Genomic DNA, 14,482 nt, shown 5'->3' on the forward strand with positions numbered 1-14,482 from the left:
TTGGCCAATGTTAGGCTTGCATTCTGGAAAAGACCACCTTGCTCTAGAGGCATTGCACAACGATCATTCAACACCTTAACAGAAGGAACACCTATCGAGGAAGAGACCTTACCTCACTACCATCCGGAGGAATACTACCCTGTACACATCGGAGACGTGTTTGGGAATAGATACTGGGTTGCTGGTAAACTTGGCTATGGCACGTACTCAACAAGCTGGTTATGTCGAGATCTTCGGTGGGTGACTTCTTGAATTTCACTCTCTCCTTTTCACCCCTGCGAAATGAAGCGCCCCAGTTAACAGAGCCTAGAAGCCAAAAACATGTCGTTCTGAAAGTGTCTACTTCGCTGCAGAAGTTCCCCACGGCGACAGACCGCGAATACAAGATTTATGAGCGGCTTGCGAAAGTCAACTCGACACATCCAGGACAATCATTGATTCGAGAGCTGTACGACTCGTTTGAGCTGAAGGGCCGTGCTGGAAAGCACCGATGTCTCGTCCTCCAACCAATGCATATGACGCTCCTGGAAATGATGCGACTGAATCCAAGACCGTTCGGTTTGTCCTTTCTCAAGCTGACTTTGCAACGGTTATTATTGGCGCTCGATTTCTTGCATACCGAAGCAGGCATCATTCACACTGGTGCTGGGACCCTTTTTGCAGCCATTCGCACAAGGATCTCCCGCTAACATGCACTAGATCTAAAGACGGACAATCTCATGCTCAGCCTAGAAGATGATACAATGCTAGCGGATTTTACAAAAGAGGAGATCGATCACCCAAGCCCGCGCAAGCAAGTCAGTGAATCGCGCACTATTTATCAGAGTCGGCGATTTCGCCGGCCGACCAGAGGAAAAGGCTACGGTCTCCCTATTCTTTGCGACTTTGGTGAGGCGAGAATTGGGCAGAGACAAGAGTCCGGCCCGTTCGTCCAGCCTCATATATACAGAGCGCCAGAGATCATTTTCGAGATGACTTGGGGAAGTCCCGTAGATATCTGGAATCTGGGCGCTTTGGTGAGTCCACTACTCCTGATATTTCTCTTGTTACATTGTCTTGCTGACAAGGTTAGATTTGGGATCTGTTTGAAGGAACACATCTGTTCGGAGATATCTTCGATAGCAGAGGCGGCCACGATCCATTCAAACATCTTGCACTGATGGTCGCTCTGATCGGACCGCCGCCGACTGAATTCGTGCAGCGCAGCGAGACAACAGACCAATGTTTTGACCGGAATGGTAGACTTTTGCCTTAGTGTTTGATCTTAGCTATATTCAGCTAACGCCCCTTTAGGTGCATGGATTGCACATGCAGGCGCGATTGTGCCGCCAGTTTCTCTTGAAAGTATTGAAGGGCGACTTTCGGGCAGTGAGAAAGATTTGTTTCTTCGCTTCGTCAGGTCCATGCTCAGGTGGCTGCCAGAGGAGCGCAGAACGGCAAGACAGCTACTCGAGGACCCGTGGCTATACAACGAGAATTAATCATTCTTGACTCAAGCGTAAGCGACTGGCATCAAGCCCGGCTCCATTATCAGCAGTGCCACAACTATCCCTCTTGGCAGCAGTGCAACAACAGGTACCATTACGACTATTAGCGGTTAAAATGGAGCATCTTTACCTGTTAACGTCCTTTCAACCTCACCTCCACAAGCCGACACGCAATCACATCAGGTATAGAAGTCAAAGGAGCAGCATCTACCGTGGAGGCCAAGATCTGCCACGGTACATTATCAAGCAACATCGCTACAAAGTTCAAGCTCGCTATCTACTATTTGGCAAGAGGAAGAACTCTATCTTGGGTTGAGGCTACCGGCGGTGCGGTAGATCCTGAAGAATGATTCCAAGAGCTAGCAAAGCGAGACGCTGTGGAAAATCCAGCTTATGCTGGGAAAATGCAGTATCCAGCTACCGTGGCACAGTCTTCTTCTGCCAGACAGATGGCTGCCATGCTCCCACAAGAGCAGTACTATAGCTTTGGTCTTCTGGCTTTCCTCCATACCTGCACTTCGGGATTGCTGTCATAGTTCGATGGGAAATAGACGGGACCGAGTATCTTCTTTTGAACTTTGCCTGTCCCAGACTTGGGCAACTCTCCGTCGAGCACTCGCAGCACCGTTGGCAACTTGTACCCTGCGAGCCTGTCGCGCAGATCAGTGCGCAGTGCCTCCAACGTGAGCTTTTTGTTGCGATGCTTTGTAGCCAAGCATATTGCTGCTGCTACCCTCTGTCCGAATTCGTCGTCGGGCACGCCCACGACCATGGCTTCGGAAATGTACTCGAGGCCTAGTAATTCTCGTTCAATATCAAGTGCCGATAGCTTGTAGCCGCCAGATTTGATAATATCCAGCGAGGCCCGCCCAAGTATAGTATAGTAAGGACCCTCCTGGTGTACAACATCACCGGTACGGAAATACCCGTCTTCATCGTGGGAGTCAATAGTCGCCTGCGTGTCAAACAGATACCTTGTGTCCCGTTAGTCCAATCCAATAATAACGACGAAGGCCGTACTTGGAAAACATCAGCGGGCCCTTCACCAGCAGCAGGCCCTCGTCCGTCAATTTGATCGACACCCCAGGTTCCAGCCGGCCCACGCTGTTCGCCAGAGTATCGTCAGGATCCAAGTCAACCTTGAATATAGACCCAATCTCCGTCGCCCCATAGCGCGTCAGAATCGGCTTTCCATTTAACAGTTTCGTCCAGAACGCCTGGACGGGGCTAGGGAGCGCCGACGTGCCGCAGAGAAGGATGCGCAGACGACGCGCGCCCTGTATATACTCGTCCCTCGCGTCAGCCGGCATTGTCGATATAACATCTTCGAAATACTGCTTTAGCCGGGTATACATTGTCGGGACGCCCGAGAAGACGGTAATCCCCGGCCGACGCCAGCGATCCCACGTCCAGGCCGGGTCGAACCCGCCGGAACGGAACTCGACGCAGGCGCCGGAGATGAGATACGGCAGCAGCGTGATCCCGATCCCGGTGGCATGGTGCACTGGGAGCAAATGCTGCGCAGTGTCCGTGTCTGTTATGCGGTACTGTTCGGCGATGATCTCCGCGTTTTCAGTGAGCTGTCCGCGGCGATGGACAACGCCTTTGGGCGGGCCGGTGGTGCCCGATGTGAAGATGACGAGCCCGGCTCTGTTCAGATCTAAGAAGCGGTTCGAGGAGATGAATATATCTTCTCTTGCAACAGCGGTTGTGCCGAGGTGCTCCGCGATCGTCAGAGCGGCGAACGGGGGCTGTCTGGAAGTATTTATCTGTTGAATTGTCGACCGAGCCAGGCCTGACGCAGCGGCCGAACAAAGGATGGCCGCACATTGGGCTTTTTGCACAAAATAGCATGCCTCTTTCACAGGGACACTGACCGCTGTTTTACAGAGGATAATACAGTTAGTCGAACATTCTCGACGTAGAAGAGGGGTAGACGCACATATAGGCACTACAGCAGCCCCGACAGCCAAGATGGCGAGGAAACCGACAACATACTCGTATCCTCCTGGAGCTAATAGGGCAATGTAGACTTCATCTTCCTTCTCGAGCTGTTGGAGGACCTCTTGACTTAACCGCCGCTGCAGTATGCTGCGAAGTTGCAACACATCTCCGAGCAGCTGTAGATATGTTTTCTCCACCCCCGCATGAACGTCCCTCACGGCGATGGGAGGCGGGCATCGATGAGCCAGTCGCAGAAGCTTGGAAAACAGAGGGAAGTTTGGTAGTACGTTTGGACCATGGTGGGCAGGGACTGCCACGACTCTATCCTGGTCGTGCATTCTATCTTCTCAGAAGTATATGTAGGGGCCAAGGTTCGCATTTGCTGCATTGGCTAAAAGATAGAGATCTACGCTGTGCCGATACTCTTTGCAGTTGTTCCCCAGACTTCTCCGAGAAGCCTTTATGCAGTGCGGATTTCTTTCCGTGCTTTTCCTGCTTCGAATCGGCACTCGGCTAATATTGCATCGGTATCTCGGTGCTTGGGGCGTGAGGGAATAGTCCTTAGATGAGGATACCTTATACACAGACCCCATCGATGATCGACAATCCACGGAGGACAATAAGCATAAGTAACAGGGAACAAGTATATATTCAATCTTCCCGGCACAATGGTGATGTGTGGTGGCAAGTAGAAAGCATATTTAACAGACTTCTGCTATCCTGCATACATAGGTACAATTCATACAATGGGATCCAGTTAACGGAGAGATGTAATCGAGGAGATAGGTATTTATGTGGTAATAGCTACAGTGTTGTAGAAATTTCCTCCATTTCTCTCGTTCCGGTTCAGAGCATGGTAGGTAGCACAGTACTTCCAAGATGCTCAAATATATTCACTCCGATTGAACATGCCCATAGACTTCGCCACGACCTCCATCATATCCAGATAGAAGTCTTCTATTATGATATAGATGTAAATGATTACTCCTATGGTATAAGTTAATCGTGAATCTTGCCGAGGCCACTTTAGGGCCACCTCGGAATGTAATTAGTGGAGGAGTCGGCTACTTAGCGTCCAGACATCGGTTACTTGGGATCTATACAGTTACCCATTATCTATAGATTAATTGAATGTACAGGATGGATAAGAAGTGGAATTTTACATCCCAATTGAGTCACTCAGACTTGGTGATCCAGTACTTCGTTCTCCATGCCTCAATTCCCAGATAACTTGTGCCCCAGCGAGCCCAGCTGCCCAGACTCACTGCAGCAGGATAGAAAAATACTCTCGTATAGATACTACCCGCCTTTCAGGGCACTTATTCAACGATGGATTTCTTACGTCAGGCGCGTGTGCTAGCCATAATTAAGAAAGAACCGCTTCTGGACAAGACCCAACAGATGGACTTGTCTCATCTAGGTCGTTTCAAGCTCAGAGTTACACGGAGCAAGCCCATTCAACGACTTCATAATCAGCATAAATGGGACCTAGCCGACTACAAGGCGGCCACTCAACCCGCTCAACCGATACACGTCCAATCCGGACTATCGAATTGGTGAGATTGTGAAGGGATCGAAGGAGACCGGACTGGATATTCTGTCGAAACTTTTGCCAGCCTCTTTGTAGATGAGGGACTGGCGAGAAGTAGTAGTCATATAGGATTTCCTGGGCAGACTATATTAGGGCTTAATTAACATAGGCGTCCCAAAGCACTATCTACGGACTTAGTGCTGATCCATCTTAGATCACGGGACCATTCGAGATATAAAATGTCAGCCCGTCCAGGCTCCAACATATTTGTACAAGAGACATTGACAGACTGCCTACAACAGTCACCATGCCAGATCCATACAGTCTCATCTCGCAGAACCGCTTCCATCGCCGTATCAATCTTGATACGACCCATGGCCCGCTCAACATCACTTTCGCCGACATCGGGTGCGAAACAGGGCCCGCGGTACTGTTCATGCCGGGGATGTTCGCCTCACGCTATCTCGGCATCCCGTTGCATGTTCTTGCAGAACGCGCAGGCGTGCGTCTGCTCGTCGTTGACCGACCGGGCATGGGCGCATCAACCGACGTCCCCCTCGCTCAGCGCGTTGCCGTATGGATCGAAATAGTGCCGCAGTTCCTGGCGTATCTCCAGATCTCACGCGTGAACCTCGTCGCGCATAGTGCTGGCACGATCTATCTGCTCAATACGTGGGCGCAGTGTCGGGAATACATCAACCCGGTCATCGCAGTAATAGGTATTGCTTCTAGCCGTATCCCTTGTGCGCATTCTTATGTAACTTATTTAGCTCCCTGGGTTGACCCAACATACTCGCGCGTGACAATAATGCAAATGGCACAGTACGTGCCGGCAAAGGCGTTCGCAGTCTGGAATAAAATCCCGCGCTTCATTGTGACGCAAGCCAGCCCTGTGCTGTCGGCCAGTGGAGCGCTTGTTCGCCACATATCGCCGTCTGGGAGTAGTGATTCCCCGGACACAGCCGAGGGCCTTCCGTTTATCAATCAGGACTGGCGACGGGTCGAGCGAGACTACGGCGTGCCTGTCGCAGAGCAGAAGGAACTCGCTCAGCTTGCGATCCGGTTCATGCACACCGAGAACACGGTCGGCGCGAACAGCGAGGCGATGCAGACTCTACGCAAAGATGGCGGGAGCAGCTGGGGAGTTTGTTCGAATTATGCGGAATGCGCAAAGGCTCTGGCGACTGACCGATGGACCCTCCGTGCGTACTTTGCCGCAACGGACGCGCTGGTAGGGACGAAAGGACAGAAGTATTTTGAGGAGTGCTGGAGGGCACCTGGTACCGAGGCGGTTGATTTCGTCTCGAGAACGATTGACGGGTCAGATCATGATACTGTAGCGCAGTCCGTGGAAGTTTGGGAGGACATATTTGCCTCTATAAAAGGTGCTCTGCCTGCGGGAACTTCGCCTGATGCAGGGCACCTCCCATAACCAGTGGACTTACATACAAGAAACTGAAGAAAATATATTATCCTAGAAGGCTGCGCTTCTTGCTTGCTCCAAAACCGGCGGATTTGTTGATGGTGATGCTTCAGATCGGACAGTGGGGGCTTTCTGCCATTGACTATCTCTACTTGTTACTGACAGACACGTATGTAGGTGCAAGCGCTTCGCAATCCGGAGAATACCCTGCAAAGTGCCGGAGCGACCTTGGCAAGATGGCCAAGGTGACCTTTGTATTTGTAGCATGGCTCACTATGCCAAGTGAATGACGGGTATGGCACGGCATTCACGTAAGGAGTCGAACCAGGGAGACGTTTTCATGAGGGATGCGCAGTGGCAAGTTGCTCATTCACATAGTGTCGTACATGTGTCGCTGTAGAACTGCCCCCAGGGGCAGAGGTGGAAATTGAATCACCTGCACCGCTTTAGGAAACAGGCTAAACCAAGAGTCCACGTTGCAGAATACCTAGGTATAGTAATCTTTGTGTTGTAGCTGATATGGGCCACGTCTAGAGCAGCTATCCACTAAGACTACACTAGCTTGCAATTCAAAAATATTCTTCCAATACCTATCCAAAAGGGTATTTCCACTATGCACAACAAAGCCAATGCCTATATGCTGTCCGCTAGGATCACACCAGCGGTTCAAAATACATCACAGAACACGTAAATCCTGCCACATGTCTAGATATATAGAAAAAAGCTCTCCCCGGCACATTACAGCGTCAAAAGCACAGCAACACCGGTGGTGAGCATACTAACCAAAAGAGTCGGCAGCACGGTAGCTCCAGCACTGTCCAGCAGGGTGACAGGCTCATACGCCGCCGGCGTAGTGGAGTTGATCGTACCGTCCCAGCAGTACTTCTCGAAGCACTGAGTGCAGCGGTCGGGCACCTGGGTGTTGGTGCGCTCAAAGGAGCGGCTCAGGATGGCGCAGGCGACGCAGGACGACCAGTCAGCGTCGCGGGTGCTGTTGGCCATGGTGACGACGGCGTATCCGTTGGCGATGGTGTCATCGCGGACGGACTCTTCGTAGCTAGGGGTGAAGGTGGTCATGTTGGAGTACGCGACGTAGGGATAGTTCGGGAGATAAACGACCAGCGGGGCGGTGCCGGTGATGTTGGTGCTGTTGCAGCCGAAGAAGGTCGGGCGCGTGTTCAGGCCGCTGTTGACAAAGGTGTTCTGGTCCGGGACCGCCGGGAAGGCGGTGCCGTTGGCGATGCCTGTAGCGTTCAAGCTACGCTCGTAGGTCGCAACGAGGGCCGTACCGTTCGGCCAGCTGTAGTCGGTATCTGCGGACGAGTCAACGGCGAAGATCACGTCGACGTGGCGCTCGGGCTGCAGCAGCGGGTGTAGCGGAATGTTCTGGAGATCCTCGCCGCCGTCGACCATGTCGAGTTCGCGCTGGCTGGCAGCGGGAGAGGACTCGTTGCGCCAGTGGTAGAACGGGTTTGGGGCGTACACCGCGATGTCGTCGTCATCCTCGCCGATCCGCTCCAGGATATCCGTGAACGCGGTCTTGAGGAAGCTGGGAAGAGCGGTGCTGTTAACGTTCAGGAGGAACTGGTTAAACAGACTGGACGAGGTGCCCATGACAAAGCCGGCATTATCAAAGCCGCGCACGCAGGTCTCGTTTTGGGGAAGAGTGCCGCCGTCGAATCTCGAGCCCAGATATTCGAGGGGAACGAATCCATATACGGTGGGATCGAAGGTGCCGAACTCCCAGGGGTTGAACTCATATACGGTGGCATTGCTGCTGACAACAAGCTCGTCGGGATACCGGCCATCTGCGACGAGAATCGGCATAGGCATGTCGGCCGATTGGAACGAGTCGGTAAGGGCAATGGACGACCAGGTATAGCTTGGTCCGCCATTGGTCGCGTTGATCAGCTGGTAGGAGAGCGCACGGCCCCTGAGAAGTGATTAGAGAAGACTCGAGAAAAGAAAGATAGGATATACACACCAGTAATCCGTAATGGACGTTTGGTAGCCTGCATCACTCTTGGCCGAAACAGCATCGCTGATATCCTTGTAGTAGCTGGCGGAATCCAAGATCTGAATGCTATCCCCGTCCGGACCCTCAAAGATGGAGTTCTGGAACTGCCAGACCGAGCCCGCTTCATGCGTCTGCAAGTCGGCGATGGTGGTGAAGTTGTTGATGTAGATGGAACCGACCAGCCAGCCGCCACCACTCAAACCGGCCAGATAGGTGGCCGACTGCAGCAGGCCTCCCAGCTGACCGGAGCTCGTGGAGTTGTTCGTACGGCTGTCAAAGGCCTTGATAGCGCCCGCGCCGTTCATCAGCGCGCGATAACCTCCGCCAGACACGGCAATGCCAATATTGGGGAGGTCGGACGTGTTACTCGAAATACGGTCGATGTACTGAACGGCGTTGAAATCGGGGATGGTGACATGGTTGAAGAAATCCTTCATGCCATTCAAGGTCTTATCCCGGCGAGTCTCGAGCCATGACGATTCGTTCGAGGAGAGGCGCGCGGCGCTCCGGACGGTAGGACGACTGGCGGCGCAACTGACCGAGGTGGGCGTATATCCATCGGGGGCATTAGGCAGGGCGCGTTGCACCACCGCCCGTTCAACCGTGAGGTCCGAGCCAGCGGTGGCACCTATTGCGGTGGAAGGGTTAGAATGGTGGGTTTTAGATAGGGATGCGCGCCCAAGGAAAAGACTTCCACCTACCGGACAGCAACCCAGCCAAAACCACAGCGATCGTGGTGGGCTTCATCATGGGGATGTCTAGACTGCTCCCCCGGTTCAAACTCCAGGAACAAAGCGATCCAAAAATCCAACCCTGGGAAGGGTGCCCAATTTAACAATATTATTAGCCAGGGGTGGCGGTGACATGAGAGGCCCCAGGGTTCAGCCAAGCCCGCCGGAGCCCTTGGGGCGATCGCAACTAGCGACCTGTCTGCAAGCACTGTTGATTGTCATTGGGGCAGCAGAGCCGAGGAACCGTGGCTGGGTTGCACATGTGTTCAGATCCATGATGTCAAAAAGAATGCCCTGCTCCGAGACTTCCGGGCGGGGAGGCCTGCTTGTGGCTGAGACCTGATGTGTTTTTGAGGTGTCTTTGAGGTGTCTTTGTTACTCGACAGTATGCCTGTGGGGGCAAACGGCATTGACAGGATACATAAAACGCCTGATTGATCCAGCAGGGCATGCCAATGGAAACCTGCATGCCTTGTACATTGGCATTTGTGAGGTCATTCATGAGTCTTTCATAGGGTTGAGGACTGCCAAGGATAGCCCTAAGACACTAGCGGGTAGGGCCCATGGCACGGCGGAAACAAGACTTCAGGGGACAAATCAAAAGGAGACACAATAATAATGTTGCCTACTGTGTGACTCTTGGCAGTTTTATGCTGAATTATTTCATTCCCTCTCAATAATAAGAACAATGCAAAATGAAGTCTAAGCGAAATGAGGAGGGTCACGATACATATCCCCTGAGAAAAATAAGTGGTGAGTAATCTCCTTTCCTTTTATACCTTTCAATACATCTTTCTGTTCTATATTTGAGTCGTTTAGCCCAGGCCTTAACGCATAAAAGATAAGACAAAGGGGGTTCTTAGTATCAGCTGATGGCGAAAGAGGTGCGTGCCTTGAAGTGGTTGCAACGGATGGGAGCCTGCTCCACGGTAGTCCGGTAGTTGATGAATTGACCTGCACTTTGAGTCTTGAGCTGCTCGCCAAATTAAGCACATTTTCTTCACCGGTCTGCAATACTATCTTCTTAGTTATAGCGCTCAAGAAGCAGGATCTTGGACTCGGGGGTTGATATTCCATCATCCATTGCAGCAGGTGTTGATAGAGAAGGTCATCGTCGTCGATACAGACAGTGGTAGCCAATCAATTGACGAAGTACTGGAAGATGGGTGCGAACGTATATTTTAGGAAAATCAATATGTCCGTCAACAGAACACTCAGGTTGATTATGGTCATTATGTTGGCCCTAAGCGCATCTTGATATCTTTCCAGCCGAATAGGAGAACCGGCTCCAAGGCCGCTTGGAAATGCTGGAGTGGCATGGTCGAGTGTCTCGTTTCCTGGAACGAACATATAGTGGCCAACTACGCGGAGGATAATAGGCAGCGTTCCTTTTATACCAACTTCTGTCGACCAATTCACGAATGTGCCATGTCAGATCTGGATCTCGAGGACGGTCGAAGGGCGAAAGGGGTTGAGGTTGCCATGACATTGCTTACTGGTCATACGCATCATCATAAAAATCTACCCCTTTCTTTGAATGGACCTCTTCCTCCTGGTATGTACACCATACAACATCAATAGAGGAGATATCGAATAGTGGGCCACCATTGATTCAACCCGGCAGTGCTTATGTACTTTCGGACATTTCTATCATAGCGTGGTGGGACTCTGCAAGTCATACAACAAGTCTCATGCGAACGCTGCTAATTTATACTAATCTGGGTCAGGTTCATGTTCTTTCGAAATCCGTTGTGGTGATGCTTCAAGAGGTTCATCATGACCTCTGTGGATGAGACCAATACATAACATGCGGAAACATATCAATGCCCTTTCTGTATTATAAGTCATTGCAAATATTTCTAACGGGGAGATCTTAGCTACCATCTTCTCCTGATATCTACAAACCAAGCGTCATCTAACTGAACTGCAATCTAAATCTGATTGACAGACATATTCAATATTGCTACGGCTCTTCTTATTACCAAGGTTACTATTATCTGGAAGATAACAAGGACGTATTTCTATTCAATATCAATATTTCTCTGAGGTTACTATGTGGTTCATTAGCTGCACGTAAGCTGCCTGATCAGAGCAAATGATTACAATTTGTCATCACGGTCTTGTCGATACCAAAACACATCCTTATGAATTTCGAAATCTCTTCCTCGAGAATATGTACTGTCCTAGACATACACCATGGCAACATCGCGCTGTTCTTCTGTCTTCAATATCAATGCGCAATTCAAGAGATGATCACTCCTGCTGATACATAACATCCGTCCGCATGGTATACTTCGTCCCGCGGAACACCGGATCCCCTCCATGCAGCAGATTCTTCTGCTGAAACACCAGCACCGACCCTGTCATTGGAAAAACCCGCAGCTGTCTCTCCTGCTCCTCAAACCGAGGCATAAATGACGTCGCTCCTCCTAGAAGCGCACCCTCCACATCCAGATTAACATCACCCTGTTCTCCCACACGCATCTCAGCCTGTCGCAGCTCCTCCGCATCCTGGCTCCCCTCCCCGCTCAGATACAAATGAACCGTGTAAAATGACTTCTCCCGCCCGTCAGGCGTGGTATAATGCGCATCACAATGGGGACGAAAATACTCCTCTCCCTCGTAGCGAAGAAAACGCAGACGCTCGTTCAGCTGCGTGAGACGATACGTCTTGTTGCGTCCTGCAAGCCCAGTGACTAGGGGTGCGTTCTCTATGCGATCAATGCCATGCTCCCGGAGGAAGGGCAGCAGTCGCGCGAGCAGTTTGTCGCCTAGCGTGCGGCTGTCGTAGATGATTCGGCCGCAGTTGCGCTCGTCTGTGGCTAGGATTTGTTTGCCGTTTCCTCCGTTGATTGTCGCGCGCGTCCAGGTGGGAGTGGATGATTCCGCTAGACGGATTAGTTCTTTGCATTCGGGTCCTGTGAGGACATTGTCGATGATGATGGCGGAGAGGTTCTTGTATTCAGGGAGGGGAGGGGAGCAAGTGACAAAGTCGATGCGACGAGATGTCGCGCCATGGGGGGCTTGCGCAGGGAGGAACTCTCCGAGAGGACTTGCCATGGCTAGATCCTTGAGGTGTATGTAGTGTAGGATGGGACTTGTGGGAGTATTTATGATGAACACCTAGGTAGTTAGTTGCGATTCAGCCTTGCGCTCAGCCACACTGACCGTTAGGCATCTAACCTTTCTAATATCGCCTTACCTGTCTTTCTGCATATACAAAAGTGTCATGCATCAATCCATCAAGTATATACACTACCTTTCTATTCCAGATCAAACCCACCAGGGGCAGACCTACAGCTTCGCACTAATCTTCACAAACAAACACTCCGCCCTCGAAAGCACCCGGTCTTCAGAATCCCGAATCTCGCCCTCAACCTTCCACTTCCGACCCTCAATGGCCTCCTTCAAGCGCCCATAAACCACCACCGTGCCTGGCGCCGGCACCCGCCGCACATATGTCGTGTTCAGGTACGCCGTGACCGGCCCCTCGAACAGCTTCTCCGCGCGATCCACGACCCATCCGCAATGGCCGCCCGCCATGAGCAGCTCGGTCAGCACCTGGTCTAAAATACTAGCCACCGCGCCGCCGTGCATGGCCCCCGGCGGGCCCATGACGTCCTCGCCGACCGTGAAGAAGGCGCGGATTTCCTCGGCGGGCGTGACGGGCGATGACGAGGCATTCGGTGGTTTCGGACGGCTTGCTTGTGGGGGTTTGACCTGCATTATACAGGCGGAGATTGTGGTTGGGGTGTTTAGTGCCCTGGCGAAGAAGAAGTCTTCTGATTTCAGGGACTCGTTTTGATGGCGCGTGCGTGTGGGGATGAGCGCGTAGCTGTCATCGCGGAGGAGGTTCGCGACCCATGGGATGGAGTTGAAGTGGGCGACCTCTGCTTCTAGAGACATCGTGCGGGAGGGAAAGCGCGCAAGAGGGCCTGGCTGGGCTGTTGCGATGCACTTTTACATCTCATGGTGGGAGTTGATGCGAGACTGCGGGGTTGCGGCAATAATGAATATCCGGCCATGCCGCGGCTGTAATGGCTTGGGGTTGTGAGAATAGGAAAGTCGTCTATGAGTAGACGTGGTAGGTTTCCACGAGTCGCACAATGTATTCTGCTTAGTGAAATAATCTATAGCCTCACATTAGTCTTCAAATCTTGTAGTAGTCAGTTTCTCCCTGTATTGTGGGGATCTAGTTGTCAATGGCACAGCATGTCCAATGGGTCGCAAACGGAATAGAGCACAACGTGTTGTTCAACATAAAGAAAGATAGCGTCCCATTGAGCAATTGTAACATCATGTCGATAAGACCATATCGTAAGCCAAACATCCTCGGAGGAGACAGGTCACCTGGAGTACCCCACGCTAGGGACAGTTGGAGTTGTTCCTGGTAATCGCAAGGGACTGTTCCGTCTTCGACACGGTCAGCGATAACAACCCTCGGCGCATTGAGGCCACGTCAGCCCGGCAATAAGGTGCCTGACCCTGGAAAGTGCTGGATCGTTCGGAGTATAAGGGACAACTACAAAAGTGGAGCAAACTCTGCCGGTCACATGGCAGCGGTCGATCGAGGCTGGACTGGTCCAGGCACGGACCAACCGATCTATTTCGGTCTTTCCCGGTTCTATTGTGAGAGACAATGTCTGGAGCCCCGGATTCATCTGGAATCTACGTGGTATATTCAATTGCCATTTAAGATGCAAGGCTATGCAGTCTTTCATCCAACAAGATACACTGGACGCATCGCCCAATGTCTAGAACCCAGCGCTTAGTTAAGAATGTATTTGCTTTTCGTAAAGATAGACTTGATGTTAATAATATCAATGGATTAGACTGGGTATTAGACAAATTCCGATAGTATCGGTCATGCGGTGACCAGCAATTATTGGCCAATTCCGGGAGAAATGTTTCCAGCCGCCGTCACGGGGTAGCGAGAAGGCTCTCCAGATGGCGGAAGCTCCCAGAAGGGTAACAAGCTAGGACGCCACCCCATGGTGTTCAAAGTCTGTCAGTCACAAGGCACAACCACGGATCCGCCCCGGATGGCCGATCGGGATCCCCACTATGACGGTTGTTTGAGGTCATTGTTCATGGAGTGAGAATCTGAACGACGGAGAGGAGAGAGGAGTAGAAAAGCAAGATAGTGTACATCTCGTCGTAAGTCAGATTCGAGAATGTTCATGGGAGCGCAATGCTTGTTTCGATGGAATGTTCGACGTGATCGTCCGTCTTTTCCAGAACTGCCCGGCCTGGCCCCGTGACCGCTGGTCCCCGCGCCCCGACCAATCCGCTCCGCTGCCGAGATCTCCCCCGGATTACCTCTTTGGGCAATCCGGGACTATCACCACT

At 51.8% G+C, this 14,482-nt stretch overlaps 5 protein-coding genes across 5 annotated transcripts; 2 read left to right on the plus strand and 3 right to left on the minus strand.

Moving 5' to 3' along the window:
- Nucleotides 1–221: 221 nt before the first annotated feature.
- ATEG_05324 (uncharacterized protein) lies at nt 222–1,255 on the plus strand (the record flags this gene model as incomplete). Its single annotated transcript, XM_001214502.1, has 3 exons — nt 222–558; nt 700–1,016; nt 1,073–1,255. The coding sequence occupies 3 exons, from the start codon at nt 222–224 to the stop codon at nt 1,253–1,255; spliced, it is 837 nt and encodes a 278-aa protein (XP_001214502.1).
- A 710-nt stretch (nt 1,256–1,965) lies between these two features.
- Nucleotides 1,966–3,769, minus strand: ATEG_05325 (uncharacterized protein; the record flags this gene model as incomplete). The annotated part of the gene is made up of 2 exons (XM_001214503.1): nt 1,966–2,461; nt 2,508–3,769. The coding sequence occupies 2 exons, from the start codon at nt 3,767–3,769 to the stop codon at nt 1,966–1,968; spliced, it is 1,758 nt and encodes a 585-aa protein (XP_001214503.1).
- Nucleotides 3,770–5,269: 1,500 nt separating this feature from the next.
- Nucleotides 5,270–6,394, plus strand: ATEG_05326 (alpha/beta fold hydrolase; the record flags this gene model as incomplete). The annotated part of the gene is made up of 2 exons (XM_001214504.1): nt 5,270–5,681; nt 5,733–6,394. 2 exons carry the CDS (start codon nt 5,270–5,272, stop codon nt 6,392–6,394), a joined length of 1,074 nt encoding a protein of 357 aa, XP_001214504.1.
- A 729-nt stretch (nt 6,395–7,123) lies between these two features.
- Nucleotides 7,124–9,149, minus strand: ATEG_05327 (lysophospholipase family protein; the record flags this gene model as incomplete). Its single annotated transcript, XM_001214505.1, has 3 exons — nt 7,124–8,318; nt 8,370–9,030; nt 9,104–9,149. The coding sequence occupies 3 exons, from the start codon at nt 9,147–9,149 to the stop codon at nt 7,124–7,126; spliced, it is 1,902 nt and encodes a 633-aa protein (XP_001214505.1).
- Nucleotides 9,150–11,386: 2,237 nt separating this feature from the next.
- ATEG_05328 (uncharacterized protein) lies at nt 11,387–13,039 on the minus strand (the record flags this gene model as incomplete). The annotated part of the gene is made up of 3 exons (XM_001214506.1): nt 11,387–12,195; nt 12,336–12,343; nt 12,432–13,039. The coding sequence occupies 3 exons, from the start codon at nt 13,037–13,039 to the stop codon at nt 11,387–11,389; spliced, it is 1,425 nt and encodes a 474-aa protein (XP_001214506.1).
- Between the last annotated feature and the right edge of the window lie 1,443 nt (nt 13,040–14,482).

The sequence above is a fragment of the Aspergillus terreus genome, genomic scaffold (genome assembly GCF_000149615.1).
Source record: "Aspergillus terreus NIH2624 scaffold_7 genomic scaffold, whole genome shotgun sequence".
Taxonomy (NCBI): Eukaryota; Fungi; Ascomycota; class Eurotiomycetes; order Eurotiales; family Aspergillaceae; genus Aspergillus; species Aspergillus terreus.